This window comes from Enhydra lutris, unplaced genomic scaffold (assembly GCF_002288905.1).
Source record: "Enhydra lutris kenyoni isolate GAN:26980312 unplaced genomic scaffold, ASM228890v2 scaffoldscaffold47, whole genome shotgun sequence".
NCBI classification, from domain to species: domain Eukaryota; kingdom Metazoa; phylum Chordata; class Mammalia; order Carnivora; family Mustelidae; genus Enhydra; species Enhydra lutris.
In genome coordinates this window covers 3726999-3743491 of record NW_019154131.1, presented here as the reverse complement: position 1 = coordinate 3743491, position 16493 = coordinate 3726999, and the positions used below count along the sequence as shown (strand labels likewise).

The window sequence follows — 16493 nt, the reverse complement described above, 5'->3', positions numbered from 1 at the left end:
TTTGATCTGTACTGCTCAGTAGTTAAATGAAGGTATTATTTGTTACAAAATGCTTACTTAACTACCTTGTGGCCACTTGGCACTAGAGAAATTGCCACTTCAGTTGTGTCAGGCACCCTAGTGCTCACTAAACTCATTCATTTGGACTTCTGGTACATTCCTTGTTCAAGTGCCTCACTAGGCCAATGGAAAGTTTCTTATGTAACTCCCAGAGCCAACAGTCTGACTGCAAAAGCCATTGTTTCTCTTTTGTTATTCTAGCCTCCTCAGTTGCCCCGTCCTTCCTACCCTCCCAGTCCTTCCTACCCTCCCAAGTCGTGGTTCAAATGCCACATCATCCACAGAACTGACACCTCCTTAGTCTCTCTCTCTCTTTCTCTCTTTTTTGTCTTTTAGTATAAATGGTTAAGTAACCTTTTATCTCATTGACAGATGCTAAGCTCTTAAAGGCATGATAAGTCATCGTTAATGTTGTATTCCCTATGCTACTTAACAAAGTGCTATTCATTGAATAAAGAGAAGGACAGGGTGCCTGGGTGGCTCAGTGGGTTAAAGCCTCTGCTTTCGGCTCAGGTCATGATCCCAGGGTCCTGGGATTGAGCCCCGCAAGCCTCTGCTTTCGGCTCAGGTCATGATCCCAGGGTCCTGGGATTGAGCCCCGCATCGGACTCTCTGCTCGGCAGGGAGCCTGCTTCCTCCTCTCTCTATACCTGCCTCTCTGCCTACTTGTGATCTCTGTCTGTCAAATAAATAAATAAATTCTAAAAAAAAAAAAAAGAGAGAGAAAAGGATGTGTCAGTGGACAGATGGATAAATAAATAACCACATAGATACAGAAATGACAGGAAACAGTGGCATGTAGCTAATGAAGGAGACTGTCTGTTGCTTAGTGTCTGTGGTGGTGACGGATACCTATTCCTGTTGATTACATGTTTCCCAGCCAGGTAAATATCCATGATCAAGAGGAGAAAAATAGGGCGCCTGGGTGGCTCAGCGGGTTAAAGCCTCTGCCTTCAGCTCAGGTCATGGTCTCAGGGTCCTGGGATCGAGCCCCACGTTGGGCTCCCTGCTCACTGGGGAACCTGCTTCCCTCCCTCTCTCTCTGCCTGCCTCTCTGCTTGCTTGTGATCTCTGTCAAATAAATAAATAAAGTCTTAAAAAAAAAAAGAGGAGAAAAATATGTTGGATTCAACCATACTTGACATATAAACAGACTCACTCTAAAGAGTTTGATAAGAGACAAGGCTTACATAGAGATTTAAGAAAACAGATGTGTTATTTTGCCAGTATTCTTTTCAACACTTGAGGAAATTCCAATGTTTCAACCACCTGACTCTCTAATCCAGTTCAGTAAATTAGATTGTCTCCTTGGACCAGCAGATCTTGTCTTTGGGTTTTGCTCACTCTCTCACCTTTTCGTCTTTGAATTGGTTTCCACCAACTGGAAAATGATCCATAAGTCCCAAAGTAATGGAGTTTAAAAAATATCTCAGAGGATCTTCAGTAACAAAGACTAAAGTTTTTATTTTCCCACACAGAATACTTGAATTTCACCTGGAATTTCAAAATACATTCGACTCTGGAGGAGAAGAGAGTAAAAACAAAAAGCACACCTACTCTCTAGTGATTATATTTTTAGTAGGAATTTATTTTCATTGTAAATACCCTGCACCTTTTTCAGTGTGTAACATTTTAATATTTTAATTATCTATTTCCCACTAAGTTGATTTTAAAACTTCCTTGCTGGGTTTTAGAATATGAACTGTTTCAGACTGAGTGATTTTCTAATTTTTATTTCACAAATTGAAGTGAAATAGATGGAGAAGTTTTACAAAAAGATAAAGCCTAATTAGATCTTAACCAATTTTTAAAATATCTTCTAATATAAACAACTTACGTGTTTGTGTTTTTTAACAGTTTCAAAATAATGTCTACTCTGTATTATATGATCAAGGACCACAATATTTTTGGATTTAATTTTTTACGTTTTGAAACCAAATTAATTTTACTTGGTATTTGATTCCCTATCTTCTGGTTATAGTGACTTGATAATACTTTTTACTTTAGAGTGCTCCAAAATAATCCCAACAGATAGTTGAAAAGAATTAATGGGTTTAAAACCCGCTTAGTGAGAATTGAAATAATTTTTTATGTTTTGGTGTTCTGATAGATTTATTTGGACTTCTCTTTTCTCTTTGTTTTTCTTGTAGCGCGGGAGTTGGCCGGACGGGTTGTTTCATCGTAATAGATGCCATGTTAGAAAGAATAAAGCATGAAAAAACTGTAGATATTTATGGCCATGTAACTTTAATGAGAGCCCAGAGGAATTACATGGTTCAAACAGAAGACCAATACATCTTTATCCATGATGCACTGCTAGAAGCAGTGACTTGTGGAAATACCGAAGTGCCAGCTAGAAACTTGTATGCCTACATTCAGAAGCTGACACAAATAGAAGCAGGAGAGAATGTCACAGGAATGGAGCTTGAATTTAAGGTATGATATTGGATGTGATGTGGTAATTCAGGAGCAAGTCATTCTGGGATTGTCTTTGAGTTGTGGCTTCACTTTCTTAACCTTTCAAATTCTGAAGTTACAAGATTCACTTGACCTTCTCAAGTGTCTGACTATAAAACACTTTCTTCCTCTTTCCCTTTTCTGTTCTTTGCTTCCTAACAATACCTCGAGATCTTTTGTACTGTAATTTAAATTGAGAGATCCTACTCTCAGAACATATTTAAAAATTTGGTAAACTATATGGAATCATTAGGTAGAAGTGAAAAGCAGTGCAATTTGAAGAGTCCTTTGCTTTAAAGTAAACATAAGCTTTATATCTAAAGAGGAAATCTTGAATACGTTGCATCTGACCATAGGCTAAAATTATCTTTGTCAGATTTTTTTCTTTTCTTTTATTCAACAGCGTCTAGCCAGCTCTAAAGCTCACACCTCAAGATTCATCAGTGCCAATCTTCCATGTAATAAATTCAAAAATCGCCTTGTTAATATTATGCCATATGAATCTACGAGGGTATGCCTGCAGCCTATCAGAGGGGTAGAAGGATCTGATTACATCAATGCCAGTTTTATTGATGGATACAGGTATATACTCTTGCTCCCCTGACAGTCCAAAGCCTTGATATTTACATGTGCCCTAGTTTCACAGCCAGAATGAATTTCATCTCAGTTCAAAGCATCTTTTTTCTGCATAGGTCAGCATTCAGACCCTTGGTATTTGTTTTTTATTATTTTTGGTAGGAGTAAGAAGCAGTCATGGAATCTTTAATCTGGCCTTTTGCACTCTTCCTTCAGAAATCAATGGGTTACAGGGGCACCTGTGTGGCTCAGTGGGTTAAAGCCTCTGCCTTTGGCTCAGGTCATGATCTCAGGGTCCTGGTATCAAGTCCCACATCAGGCTCTCTGCTCAGTGGCAAGCCTGCTTCCCCCTCTTTTTCTCTACCTGTCTCTCTGCCCACTTGTGATCTCTATCTGTCAAATAAATAAATAAAATATTAAAAAAAAATAAAAAGAAATCATTGGGTTGTGGAAGGTCTTAATGAAGAAGCTGTTTTATACCGTATTTCATAATTTTAATAGATTGTGTAAAGTCATATCTATAAAATTAAACCATACCACTGTTTCTTAAGTGACTTGTATGATATATGAAACTGAGCTATTAGGGTTGCACTAAAATTTAAATAATAATGATAAAGACATACATCATAATATTAACAAAGCAATTCCTTTTGCAGAGCCCCCAAAATGTAAATATTCTCATTTGTTGACACAATCTTAATGGACATTTACTGTAATTGTCCTGAAAATATGTTTTTAGTTTTCATTACTGGGTGATGTTTATGTACCAAATGTGAACCTTTGCGTGTTCTCTGATTACTTTAACATGCTACTTTTATTCTCTGTAATACAGACAACAGAAAGCCTACATCGCTACCCAGGGGCCCTTGGCAGAGACCACTGAAGATTTCTGGCGGATGCTTTGGGAACACAATTCCACCATTGTCGTGATGCTCACCAAGCTGCGTGAGATGGGCAGAGTAAGTGTCTTCTCATAAGACATTTACTCCATGAAGAAATGATGATTTAGTCTTAATAACCTAGGGGCCAGCATCACTTCTTAGAAATGTAGAGTTCTCCAGACACCTTATGGACCATTCATTACTCTTTTGTTGGTTTTTAACTTGCAAATCAAGTTCATTAATTTGTGCATTTTGAAGAAAGAGCTGGTATTTTGTTTCCAGTGTGACACGATCATAGGAGCAAAGAAACAGATGTCCCTGTTTGACATCGGTCCCAACTCTCAGCATAATCTTTTTTCCTTCCACCCTGGACAAGCTGGAGTTTCATGAGCAAATGTGCCATCATTTCTCTGTGAAGAAACTTGACTTTCTTTCACTCATGAAGCAAATTCTTACCTGCCCACCCTCCACCCCATATTGAATAGTGTGTTAGAAAGTTACATAGTTTTTCCAAGAATATAATCTGGTCATCTCAGATCTACTTTTTGAAAGTGATTATTCTGAAAAATACATAAAATAGTATTAGAGATACCTAAGTAAGGACTTACCACTTAGATTCAATAGATGTAAGCATTTTATTCTATTTGTTTAAGATATTTTCTTTCTCTCTTCCTTGCATAAATGTGGAAATGGGTCTAAAGCTCCTTATTTAAAGTGAATAAAGAGAGCAACAAATGCCAAACTAGGAAAGTAACCTGACTATTCTGAATATTCATAGTTGATTCTCTGCTTTAGCCAGATCATTAATACTTCTTGGGCTCCAGTTTCCTCAGCTGACAAGTGAGATTGGACCAGATCAATATAGAGGTTTCCTTATGCATTCACACTTGATGGTCCTATTCATTCCATAACACAGTGACGCAAGTCTGCTCTGGTGGTGTAATGCATGATTGATAGGGCCAGCATTATATCCAAAGACCAATGTTAGTATTTGGAGAACTTGTAGGTATGAAGACACGTGCCCTATCAAAGCATTTAATTCAATTGATGTGTATTAATAAGCTACTGTGTGTAAGTACTGTGCTTGATGCCATGAGCAAATATTAAACCATATGATTTTCCTATTCTCAAGGAACTTTTGGTTTCAAAGAGAAAATTGTGTCACATGTAATTGGAATGGCCTTGAATTTTGAACTTTCATTGAGAGAAAGAAATTAAATATATAGATTGATAGATGATAGATAAAAATTTATTGGTACTTTATATAGTTTGACATTAATCTTCTCTCCTTTTAGGAGAAATGTCACCAATACTGGCCAGCAGAACGATCTGCAAGATACCAATACTTTGTTGTAGATCCCATGGCTGAGTACAACATGCCACAGTATATCCTGAGAGAATTCAAGGTCACAGATGCCAGGGTAAGCTGACCAATCTTAAGTTCTTAACCATTAGCTGAAAAGCTTTGGGAGAAATATTTACCAAGTGATCATATTGCCAAAGTGAAAAGAAATAACTGATCTTGGAGGACTGTTTTGTTTTTTAATGTAAGAGTAACTTTTCCTCTGTCTGGCAAGTGTTCTCACAAACCCAGGGTTGGCTTCCATTCAAACATAACATCTGGCAGCCCAACTTTGGGGATATACTTGGTAAGTGTGTGTCCTGGGAAGCATTTACTGATTGGTTGGCTATGCTTACATTCACTTTCTCAGCTCATTCTCTTTGTTGCTTTTTGACTTCTTCATTACTTGAGGCTGTAAATATGTTGTTGTTTTGCACAGCCCTTTAGGTCATGTGGGCTTGGAGGTTAATTTGGTATGATTTTAAAACTGCCGAGCAAATGGCATTCTTTAGAAGACTCTGACAAGCTTTGCACATTCTAATTTGATTCCTGGCATGGTTTATTCCTCAGTGTGCTAATGTGTCTGTCCATGAGAGCTGTGCACCCATGACCCTTGTTGGCTAATTTTCATTCTGCATTTCTTATCTAGATTGCTGAGTCCAAGGTTCAGCCCTGGTGTAAGATGTTCTATGCATAAACTTTAATATCCTTGCCTTTGACCACTTTCAAACTATGATTACAAACACATCTTAGGAGAGAGTGGGGTCAGTCAAAGCCCTACTTTGTTTTTGGAACTGTCACAGTAGGTGGGTTGAATAAAACTCCAGGACAGAGCTATTTACTTGATCCATTGTTTTTTTCTAGAAAGGAGCTTTTCCAACCAATACGCATGTTTAGAGATTGTCTGCTAATCCCCAAAGCCATGCCCTGGCTGTTGCCCTAAAGTGAAAGAGAAAATGGTCAGCAGGCTGGTTGGCCCAGGTGATAGACCTGTTAATCCCAGGAACTGGGATCTTAACTACTCTGAAGGTGACCGTACTCAAGGTAGCAGTTAAGTCTGTCGGGCTCGTTTTTGAGTTGCCCAAGTAGGCATGCCTTTGTGACCCATCCCATTGTTTAAAAAAAAAAAAAAAGAAGTGGCCTTTCAGAATTTGAAGATAGATATATGAGTGAAAAATCTTCAGTACATTCCAAGCAAACTCACCAACCATTTCTGATGATAAAGACTAGGGTCCAGGCCCTGCAAATAGCAGACACACCTTCTTTACTACTCCTCACTTGCCCAAATTAAAATCTGATCCCAAAAATCAAAAGAAATATTGAAGTAAGAACCTGTTCACATTCTTTCTATTTAAAAAAGGCCCCCTGTGACTTTTATAATTTTCCTAGCTGCCATCGCATTTGCTGTTTGTGTTCCTAGTGTGTTTCTAATCTGAACTTTCCAGTTCCAAGTTGGCACTTGGAACGCAGTTTTGTTAAACAGGTAACCTTTAAATGGTGTCAGCCGGTCTTTCCTCTAAATAGGAAGGGTTTGTGCACATGACCTCTTCTTGCTGCTAAAAGCAACTGTGGTCAGAAATGAAATCTCTGGGGTATTTGGAGGAGGACAAATCTGTTTACCCAGCCTTTGGTTTCCTCCTTGTGCTTTCCAAACCTTTTCCAGAAACAGAGGGAAGTAAATCATGCTTCCATGGTAACCATCCATAAGTTAATAATGGGGTCAAGCAGTTATTTTCATATTTCTGAGTGTTCTCACAAACTTAATGTGATCTTCCTGCTTTATCAAATGATGCCATCAGGAATATGCCCTGTTCCTGTGGAAACCACAAGGCCAGTTGATATATGCCCACCTCGAGCTAAGCCATCCCTACCTCTCAATATGACTGAATGGGAAAAATTGGGTCTTTGTCTACTGGGGAACATGCACACTCATATCCAAAAGGCCTTTAAAGGGGAAAGAGGTGTTACAAAAATGGAAAGGAGAAACAAATGGAAGTCTTAACTGGGAGCAGGGCCTCTTAAAACAGGATTGGTCTCTCCAAGCTTGAAATTTGAATTCTTTTCCTCTCAGTGGATTCAAAGAAAGTTGGTGGGCATAACTGTTATTCTTATTTCTGGAAACAGAGGATCCCTTCTGCTTTTGTTGTGCTTCTGAAAACACTGTTCTAGAAGGAATCAGAAGCATATTAGTAGCTCCTTCTCAAACCATTTATACTTCATGAGTCTGAGCACTTTTGCCTAATCACTTTAAAAAAGACTCCTCTTCTATCCAGCTTGCTTTCTTTCCACTGTTCGGTCTACCTGTTAAAGCCCCCCCATGAGTGCCTTAATTCCTGTGGTCAGCCAGAAGAGTCCTCTTTTTCAGAATAAAGTGTTTATTTGCTAATAATCTCTTTCCTTTCCATGAGGGACGCCTCACTTCTTACTCAACAGCATAGTTGCATAGCACATTCTGTGTGCACTGCTACAGCTAGAAATTGTATGCCTCTGAGACATGTGGGGCATCCAGGTTAACAGCTACCCAGTTTGTGTCAGATCCTTTCAGTGTCACTATTTGTCACTTGACAGTGCTAGAAATAAGCAAGCACAGCAGATGTGAAGTTATTGTGACAATAACAAAATCTCTGGTCTGGATGACATGCCTGGATGCTGTTTTCAATATTAAGTTAATTGATTTCTAAAATTTTTGAAATAGAGTATAGTGGTCCACTTTGGTTTTGAAAGCGAATTTTGGGTCTCAGAAGCACTTGCTATTATGGGAACGGGATGACTCTTCAAGAATCCAGGTTTTTACTTGGGCATTGCCAGAATGAATTTGCAATTTAAATATATGTGACTGTAAACAGTGTTAATAACAGATAAGACGCACATGTTGCTAAGTTTCTAGTTAAACATGATTCTAACTTTTTCTTACCCCCATCCCCCACTTTTTCTTCTTTCTGGAAAAAAAAAATCACTTTTGCTGCTGTGGTCTGTACACTGGCTGAATCTTCCTGGCATCCTTCTTTGTGGCTGGATATGTGGCTTTCTTTCTGAAGGACGGTCAGTCCCGAACAGTGAGGCAGTTCCAGTTCACTGACTGGCCAGAACAAGGAGTGCCAAAGTCTGGAGAAGGATTTATTGACTTCATTGGCCAAGTTCATAAAACAAAAGAGCAGTTTGGCCAAGATGGGCCCATTTCAGTCCATTGCAGGTGAGTGAAGAATCAAGAATGATGAGTTTCCATTTGTGATTAATGTGCTAATAACTTTGATAATGTGCATTGTTGTCTGTTCATTGTCAGTATTTGCTAATTGGAGTGAATCTGCATAATTGATATTTTATTCTCAGAAATACATTGTAAAATCTTAAGCAAGGACTCATTTCTCTTTCTTTCCATAAAATGAAAATAACCAGGGGTAAAATTTTTATCCCCAAATTTTACTTCTTGTAAAAAACACCAAACTGCCTAGTTTACCTGAATAGGAATTGTTGGTACATCTGCTGGTGAAAATTTGTTCAGTTAATCATGTCTTACTTGTTTTATTTCCATGGCATTGTACTCATAACTGTCTTTCTGTATCTATCTCCTGTGTTTGTCTTTTTAGGAAAACATAAATAGTTATCCAGCCTTAATGACAATACTAATTCTTGCCAGTCAGTAAATGATTAGAATGGTACCTCCATCAAAATTGCAATTTGCCTGAAAATTGTTGCTATATCAGAAAATGAAGCACCTTCAAGTTAATTATTTTCAATAGTTTCCACAGCATTTTATAATTCAAGTCATTGAAGTTAATAGAAATAGCAAGTAAACGGTTCAGAAAGGACACTCACCATAAATTTAGTGCTTTGGGAAGTTGTTAGGCAGAAACCTTCCAGCAAAAGGAATTCACCTAATTTTTTTTACACTAATATATTTTCAGATTCTAGCAATTTGAAGTCTGTTTCTACTCTCTTTGTGGTCAAAATCTTGAGAGAGTTCAACAGTTTGCTTCAAGAAAAGAAAAAGAAGGAAAGAAGGGAGGGAGGAAAAAGAAAAAGAGAAAGAGAAAGATTACAAACTATGATTCTTAGTGAAAGGGGAGACAAGCTCTCAAAATGGAAGAAACATTCAACTCGGGCTTTAAGATAGCTGAATTCTAGCCTCACTTCTGTCATCATGTAGCTCTATGACAGAATCATAGAATCTCTCTAAGATCTTTTTGAGGGCATGATGTTCCCCAGGGATGATATATTCTAATGAGCAGCAGACTTTCTTTATTCACATTTGCTTTGTGTTGAGTTTGGTTACTCTAGACAACCAAAGATCATGTAGGGAACAACATATGGACTCAAATATTCAGACAAAGTAGATGGTATAGACTGGACTAAAATTACTTGGATATTCTCCTTCACTTTCCACATAATTTGCTCAAATGCTAATTCACAATTTTCTAGCATAAACTATAAAAAAGAATATATTTAATATATATGTTTAACTTTAGACATTACCATAACTGTATAAATGTGTGCTACTTCTCATTACTTTTGCTGTCACAGAATGATTTAAATATTCCTTTAGTATATGGAGTTTAACTATATCCTATTAAATAGACTCTGAAATGCCTAGGCCATTCAGAAGGGGGGGACGGGGAAAGGATCATAAATCACAACCTCTTAGGAGTAAGAGAGACTTTCAAGGTTGAAAGGGACCTTCAAGGTCATCTACTCTATCTTAACAGGGAACCTTCACTGCTCCTGGACATCCTTAGCCGCAGTGTAAAGACTACCACTGGATTTTAAAGTCTCACTTTACATTTTGGTTTGGACTCTTTAGAAAACCCAGTTTGAGGGGCTCCTGAGTGGCTCAGATGGTTAAGCGTTCACCTTCAGCTCAGGTCATGATCCCGAGGTCCTGGATTGGAGCTGGGAATCAGGCTCCCTGCCTGCTCAGTGGGGAGCCGCCTTCTCCCCTTCCTTCCACTGCTTCCCTGCTATGCTCTCTTACTCTCTCTGTTAAATAAATAAAATCTTAAAAAAAAAAAAAAAAGGCAAAACAAAGAAAACCAGCTTGTAAAGGGACACACTATTTATATATGCCTGTCAGCTACATCCCCAAGTAAATGAATCCATCCATTTTCTATAGCCTGTACCCAAGCGTTACACATGCCATTTAATTAGGATCCAAAAATGTAGGGATTTTTCAGATTATTCACTCTTCTCCTCATTACCTAAACCTCCAGATGCTTCCCTACTCTTTAAGAGCACAAAAGCTATGAGTTAATTTTCTCCTCTTGCTGCAGTGAACATTCTGGAATTATCTTAAAACAATAAAGAAAACAAACTCAAAACCTTGCTAACATGGTAGAAAGAATCCTGGTGTTTTAGCTGCTGAACATCTAAATGTAGTAGATAAACTCAGTGAAGCTCAACCTTTTTTTTTTTTTTTTTTTTTTTTTTTTAAGTTAGAGACCTCTTTGAGAATCTGTTAAAGTCCTCAGTTTCAGGAGAGAGGACAAATGTATATACATTTACACAGCTTCTAAGTATAAGATATTCACAAACTCTTCTAAAGACTGAATAAGGATCACAAATCAAAAACCCAGAACAGAATCTGTTAAATGGACATCTCAATCTGAATAGTATATATGCCTTATTTATTTATATGTCTAGTGATGAAACATCCTGCATAGATTGTGACCACAAGAAGTAAATAATGTACTAGAAAACTTGAAGAGACTGAGTTAATCTTCCCTTATCTGAATTATTCCATACTTTAAAAATATTAAGCAGACAAGGTCTACAATTGCAGGATCTGCATGAAGAGTACTAACCTATACTATACTTACCTTTCCCTGTATCTATTGATTTTGCAATATTTATGTTTCCAGCATCTTTCCAAAATGGAGTATAATCCCAGTTGAAAAGTCATTCTACTGTATTGGAGTTAATCTTCATTACTGCACATTCATGCTCACATTTTACCATGACACATTATTCCAATAATAGTAATTTCATGAACCCAATACCACATTTTCCTGAACATTGCTGTAAAAGAACCTGGTGTAATATGGAAGTGGGTGCACATATGTCTACTTCCAAGTGAATGTGGTCAAGACTATGAGTGTCACATCCAGTAACACTGTCTTTGTTATTATGGCAGTGCGGGCGTTGGAAGAACTGGAGTCTTCATAACACTAAGCATTGTTTTGGAAAGAATGAGATATGAAGGAGTTGTAGATATCTTCCAGACTGTCAAAATGTTAAGAACACAACGACCAGCCATGGTACAGACAGAGGTGAGAAAAATCTCCATGAGTTTAAAACATCTCATGAACCGAATAATAGAGTTTATTAACCAGGACCTCTTAGGGCCCAGAGACTCTCAACACCAGAGCAAAATAGGGGAAATTCCTGTGGGAAAACAATCAGATTGTTCAATATTTTGAACTCATTTTTTCCTCTCTATATATGGGAGTGACAATTTCAAAGTCTTACAGTTGTTTTGGAAATCATGTTAGATTATATAGTAGGTTGAATCGTGATAAATTATCACTATTTGACAACTTTAAGAAGCACATTGCCTGGTACATAATAGACCCTCAGCACATTTTACTTCTCCATTCTCCAATGGTCATTTTTAATATTTGGATCCTGGATAACCACTAGAGATTTTAATACCCCATTTTCTACTCCAACAACTGATAATGGAATTCTCATTTTTTTTAGAATAATATGAATTTGTGATATAGCTAGTCTTCCCTATTAGACTGTTCATTTCTAAGGATAATATGAGTGTTTCTGTTCCTCGAAAGGCCACCAAATTCTTCATTCTGTATGTATTCCTAAATTCATCGCACATACCTTCCAAACTGTGATTTCAAAATAGCAAAAGCATTTGGCTTATAATACTCAAAGCATGATGTCGGCCTGACAAACTTAATGGGTGTTGGGGGTGGCAGAGGGAAATTGGACATTTAAAAAATCTTAACACTTAGCCAAGCAGCTTACTGTGAAAACACAGGAAAGCAAACTCCATTTATTTTGCATTACCATTTTTATTGTTAAAAAAAATGCACATTTAAGCAAAATAGAAACTATCTACTTTCAGCCCCATTGGCTATTGAAAATAAGTTTCTTTTATGGCAAAAATTCTATTTTTTTTCTCTCCAACAATGCCCAACTTATTCCAGTAAGATAATGTTCTCCCCTGTCTGAAAAAGGACATATGTCAAGTTATTTTAATATGGGCCTTTCTAGAACAGATGACTAGCAATCACAATGAATTAGGCCAAATGACATGGGTATTTTTTGATATAGACAGCCAGTCTTGGGATGCCATTTCTAGGGGATGAAAAGCTTGAAAGTCCAGAGCCCTTTGTAAGTGGCTTCATGTACCTATGGTTCCTCACCCTTACTTGAATAGCAACATCAGAAATGGTGGGTAATTCTGATTGTAGGTCGGTCAGGTCTACTATCTGATAAGATCCTTTTTTATTCAAATTCTTTTGGCAATAGCCCAGAAGATAAATGAATCCAGGTTTTCCTTGGAACAGCCAGTGTCTGGATCAGCCTCTCTTTAATATGCAAACTGAGGATAAGTTTCTCACAAATATTCACATAGTGTAAAAGACAACAGTGATATGCTCCCATGCTCAGGGGTGGTAATTATTTGGTACTACTTGGAGAACAGCTCACACTTGTCTGGAAGATAATGTTCATTCCAGCTATTACTACTTTGAAATGAGGACATGGTTCTAGGCAAATTGATGGGTGAAGTTAACAAACACCCCACGTGACTTATCATTCTTGGCTCAATAAAATGGATTGGTCATTGGATTGACTTAATTGATGAGAGTAGTGATTTTGCCCCCATCCAGATGTAATGTTTGTTTTTGAATATTGATTTTCATCTTTCTACTAAAGTGGACTCATGGCCCCTTTCCCTCTTTCTTCCCATGATTGGTCTCCTGCAGGACCAGTACCAGTTCTGCTACCGAGCCGCACTGGAGTACCTGGGCAGCTTTGATCACTATGCAACGTAGAAACCCCTAACCCACTTTGGGTTCTTACTGCAGGCCCTTCAGTATCCACGGAGTCTCTTCTGAGCCATACAGGGCACTTGAGAAGTCCTTCTTAACTTCTAGCTAACTACCACTTAGTGGGACTATTACACACAAAACAAAATAAAAACAAACTCTTCTGGGTGGACCAAGAATTCACAGTTTAATAATCTAACCTGAAAAATAATAAAGAGAATCCTGACTGATGAGGCATCTGAAGGATTTTTACAGATACCTCAAGGATTCAAAATAAAGGGAAGAAGAAATCACAGCAAAGAACCACCATCAGTGCAAGATGTTTGCTGGTGCGGCTTCTCGTAACAAAATGGACTCTGCTGCGACATCACCCCTTCCCACCATACTGCTCATAATAACATTTTAGGGAGGGATCGGGGGGGAAATGTTTAAAAAGAAAGTCCTTGATTTAGTTTTTTAGTATTGTAAAGATACTGCTGACCTGTGCTTCATTTTTAACTGTGTAAACTTTTTTTTAACAAATGTATCATTCGATAAAGTGAATTTTAAAAAAGTTACATAACTCTTCATTTTTTATTTCAAAATTGTAGGTTTTTTTAAGCTGTAGAACTGTTATCTGTAATATCTTGCTGTAGAAATATCAAATAATTTGAAAATTTGCACATTTTTGTGCAATATTCTTAATCTACAGTATATGTCTTGTCAGATATTACTTTTACATTTCTGTTCCATTTTGGTTGGTGAGAAAGTACCCATTCTCTTCAAATAGTCAAAGAGAACTTTGTTTTGTTTGTTTTGTTTTTGGAATCAACAGGGAGGCGCAAAGTATAAAGTTGCTGCTAACATATATACATATATATCCATATTTTACAGGGGTGTCTATGTATATATAGACAGTGTGTCCACACAAAAAGATAGATATAGCTATCATTCAGTTATTCCATGAATTCGTTTTGGGGTTTTTTTAGTTGGTCTTTTTTGTTGTTGTTGTTTTTAGATAGAGAAGCTATTACAAACATCTTTTTCAATTTGTTATTAATTTTATGACATATGGGTATTTCTTAATACCATAAAATTTTAATTTTAAGGGAAATGAGGAATGCACATCAGTGATTGTCAAGCCTCACCCCCTAATTTCCTATCCAGTATCCTCCCGCCCACCTACTCATATTCACAAATATCATTTTTTTAGCCAGGCTTCCAACAAAGTTCAATATTTCTAACACTCTAGTGCAATAAAAAAAATATTAAATATCTAAGAGGTGTGCATGTGGGAAAGGTCAGTGCATATCCCTTTAGGAGGGGAGAATGTTGTAATATATCAGCTATCAAGTTGTTTAAAAAACAATGTATTCAATCGTATATTGTCTATAATATGTGCTATGAAATTTGCATTTATGATATGTAACAGGGGCAAAGCCAAACTCATGTTACTCTGTTCAGTCAGAAACATTTTGTGGCATACAGCACAACTGGGAAGTGCTGTACTTTGTTTTCTTTTGGTTTTAGTTATGCATTTAGAGTGCCTTATAATTGATGCCTATTTTAATAGCATTTCTTTTTAGCTTTTGGTTCATATTTTGATTAGTTGTTCATTTATGTTTCTCTTCCAATTAAAGCATTATATGTTTACCACATGTACAAAAACTCTTTGAATAATATGCATTCCTAGTTTTCAACTAAGTCGGGGATGTTAGTGATTGTACCAGGCCAAAGCACTTGGATAATCAGGGCCCTTCCTTTCATGGTTGCCAACATCAGAAAAAGCTACTTGTTTTATTTAGAATCCCTTCCAAATCTGTTCTGGAGCATTCAATAACTGCACAAAACTTACTTTAGTGACAAATATCATTGTCAATGTTGGAATATATTTACTAATCCGTTAGGATTATTTAAAAGGGGAAATTAAAAAAATATCTATTTGCCAACATAATCTCAAATTTGCCAACATAATTGCTGTAGGAAACCATGGGAAATGGCATGAGTTTGCCATATCCTATATGATTTTAAAGAACCCTCAAAATATCCAAGGAACTCTTAAAGAGTTTTGGTATTGATATAATATTTTGGTTTAATTTTAGCTTCATTGGTGTTCAGCATACAAGGATTTTTGTTTTCCACATTTTACCATCACTAGCAGAATGAAATCCAAGAGACCAAACACTTGCAAGCATCATATTTGAGCACTTTTGTAAAAAATAAAATAAAATAAAAAAAATAAGAAAAAAAAATAAGAAAAAAGAATGCTAAAAAAAAAAAAAAAAGTATCTAGAAGGCTACCTCAGAATGAGATTCTCTAACCTACATCAGAACCAGAGAAGAATGTGCACTATGTGGCTCTGTTGTTTTCTTTTCATTTGTATCTTTTGGAGATTTATCCAAGTGCCAGGTTACTGAGTGCTGTGATTTTCATTTAGTGAAACAAAGGGGGTCAGACAGACTTGCAGACATGCCATGTTAGACATGTAGAATTGGATGGTGTATATTACACACCAGAATAACTGGCCAATGAGCAGTTTCTCTAAAAACTGCCCATTTGGCAAAGGGAAAGAGGAGAATAATCACAAGAAGAAAATTAATGGGATGTATACCATATAAACGAGGCAGAGGCTATTCAGATATCTTATTGTTTAGGCGCTGTTCCGAGAACTAACTCCTTTACTGTCATTGATGTGCATTCCACTCTGTGGTTTTCTGTACAACCATTCTAGTTTGATTTTCCCAGGTAAACATCTTTATCTACCATTACCATAAACTTTCAAGTTTCCAATTATTTTCATCATCATAACCAGTACGGTGCTATTATTTACCTATGTACGTGTAGTTATGTATAATTTTGTAATTAGTTACAATGGTAAAAAAAAAAAATCAAAATATATAAAAAGTGATTTGTACAGAATTTTATTTTAGCTCTTTTTTAAAAATGATTTGCATGGTTAGACAACGGCGAGGACAGCCAGGGGAGGGAAGGGCCTCTAGGGAACTTTGCACTTTCTATACCTTTGTACTATGCACTGCCCTATTGATTCTACACCCAATAATGTTATTACTTGAACCCATCTGTAAGAAACTCCTTCAGAAATTCATTTGTGTGTATGTAAATAACACAACATAGACACAGGAAGGGAAAAAAATTCTTCAGTAACAGAGATTTTTTTTCTTTCCTGTTTATTTTTG

General features: G+C 36.9%; 1 protein-coding gene across 1 annotated transcript in view; it reads left to right on the top strand.

The window, feature by feature from the left end:
- LOC111156597 (protein tyrosine phosphatase, receptor type D) overlaps positions 1 to 13322 on the top strand; it is a 406803-nt gene extending 393481 nt beyond the window's left edge. Inside the window, exons 31-37 of the mRNA XM_022517585.1 lie at positions 2211 to 2496; positions 2921 to 3099; positions 3926 to 4052; positions 5270 to 5395; positions 8355 to 8509; positions 11441 to 11576; positions 13254 to 13322. Of these exons, the coding sequence (XP_022373293.1) occupies positions 2211 to 2496; positions 2921 to 3099; positions 3926 to 4052; positions 5270 to 5395; positions 8355 to 8509; positions 11441 to 11576; positions 13254 to 13322 (1078 nt within the window). The remainder of the gene's footprint in view (positions 1 to 2210; positions 2497 to 2920; positions 3100 to 3925; positions 4053 to 5269; positions 5396 to 8354; positions 8510 to 11440; positions 11577 to 13253) is intronic.
- Positions 13323 to 16493: the final 3171 nt, after the last annotated feature.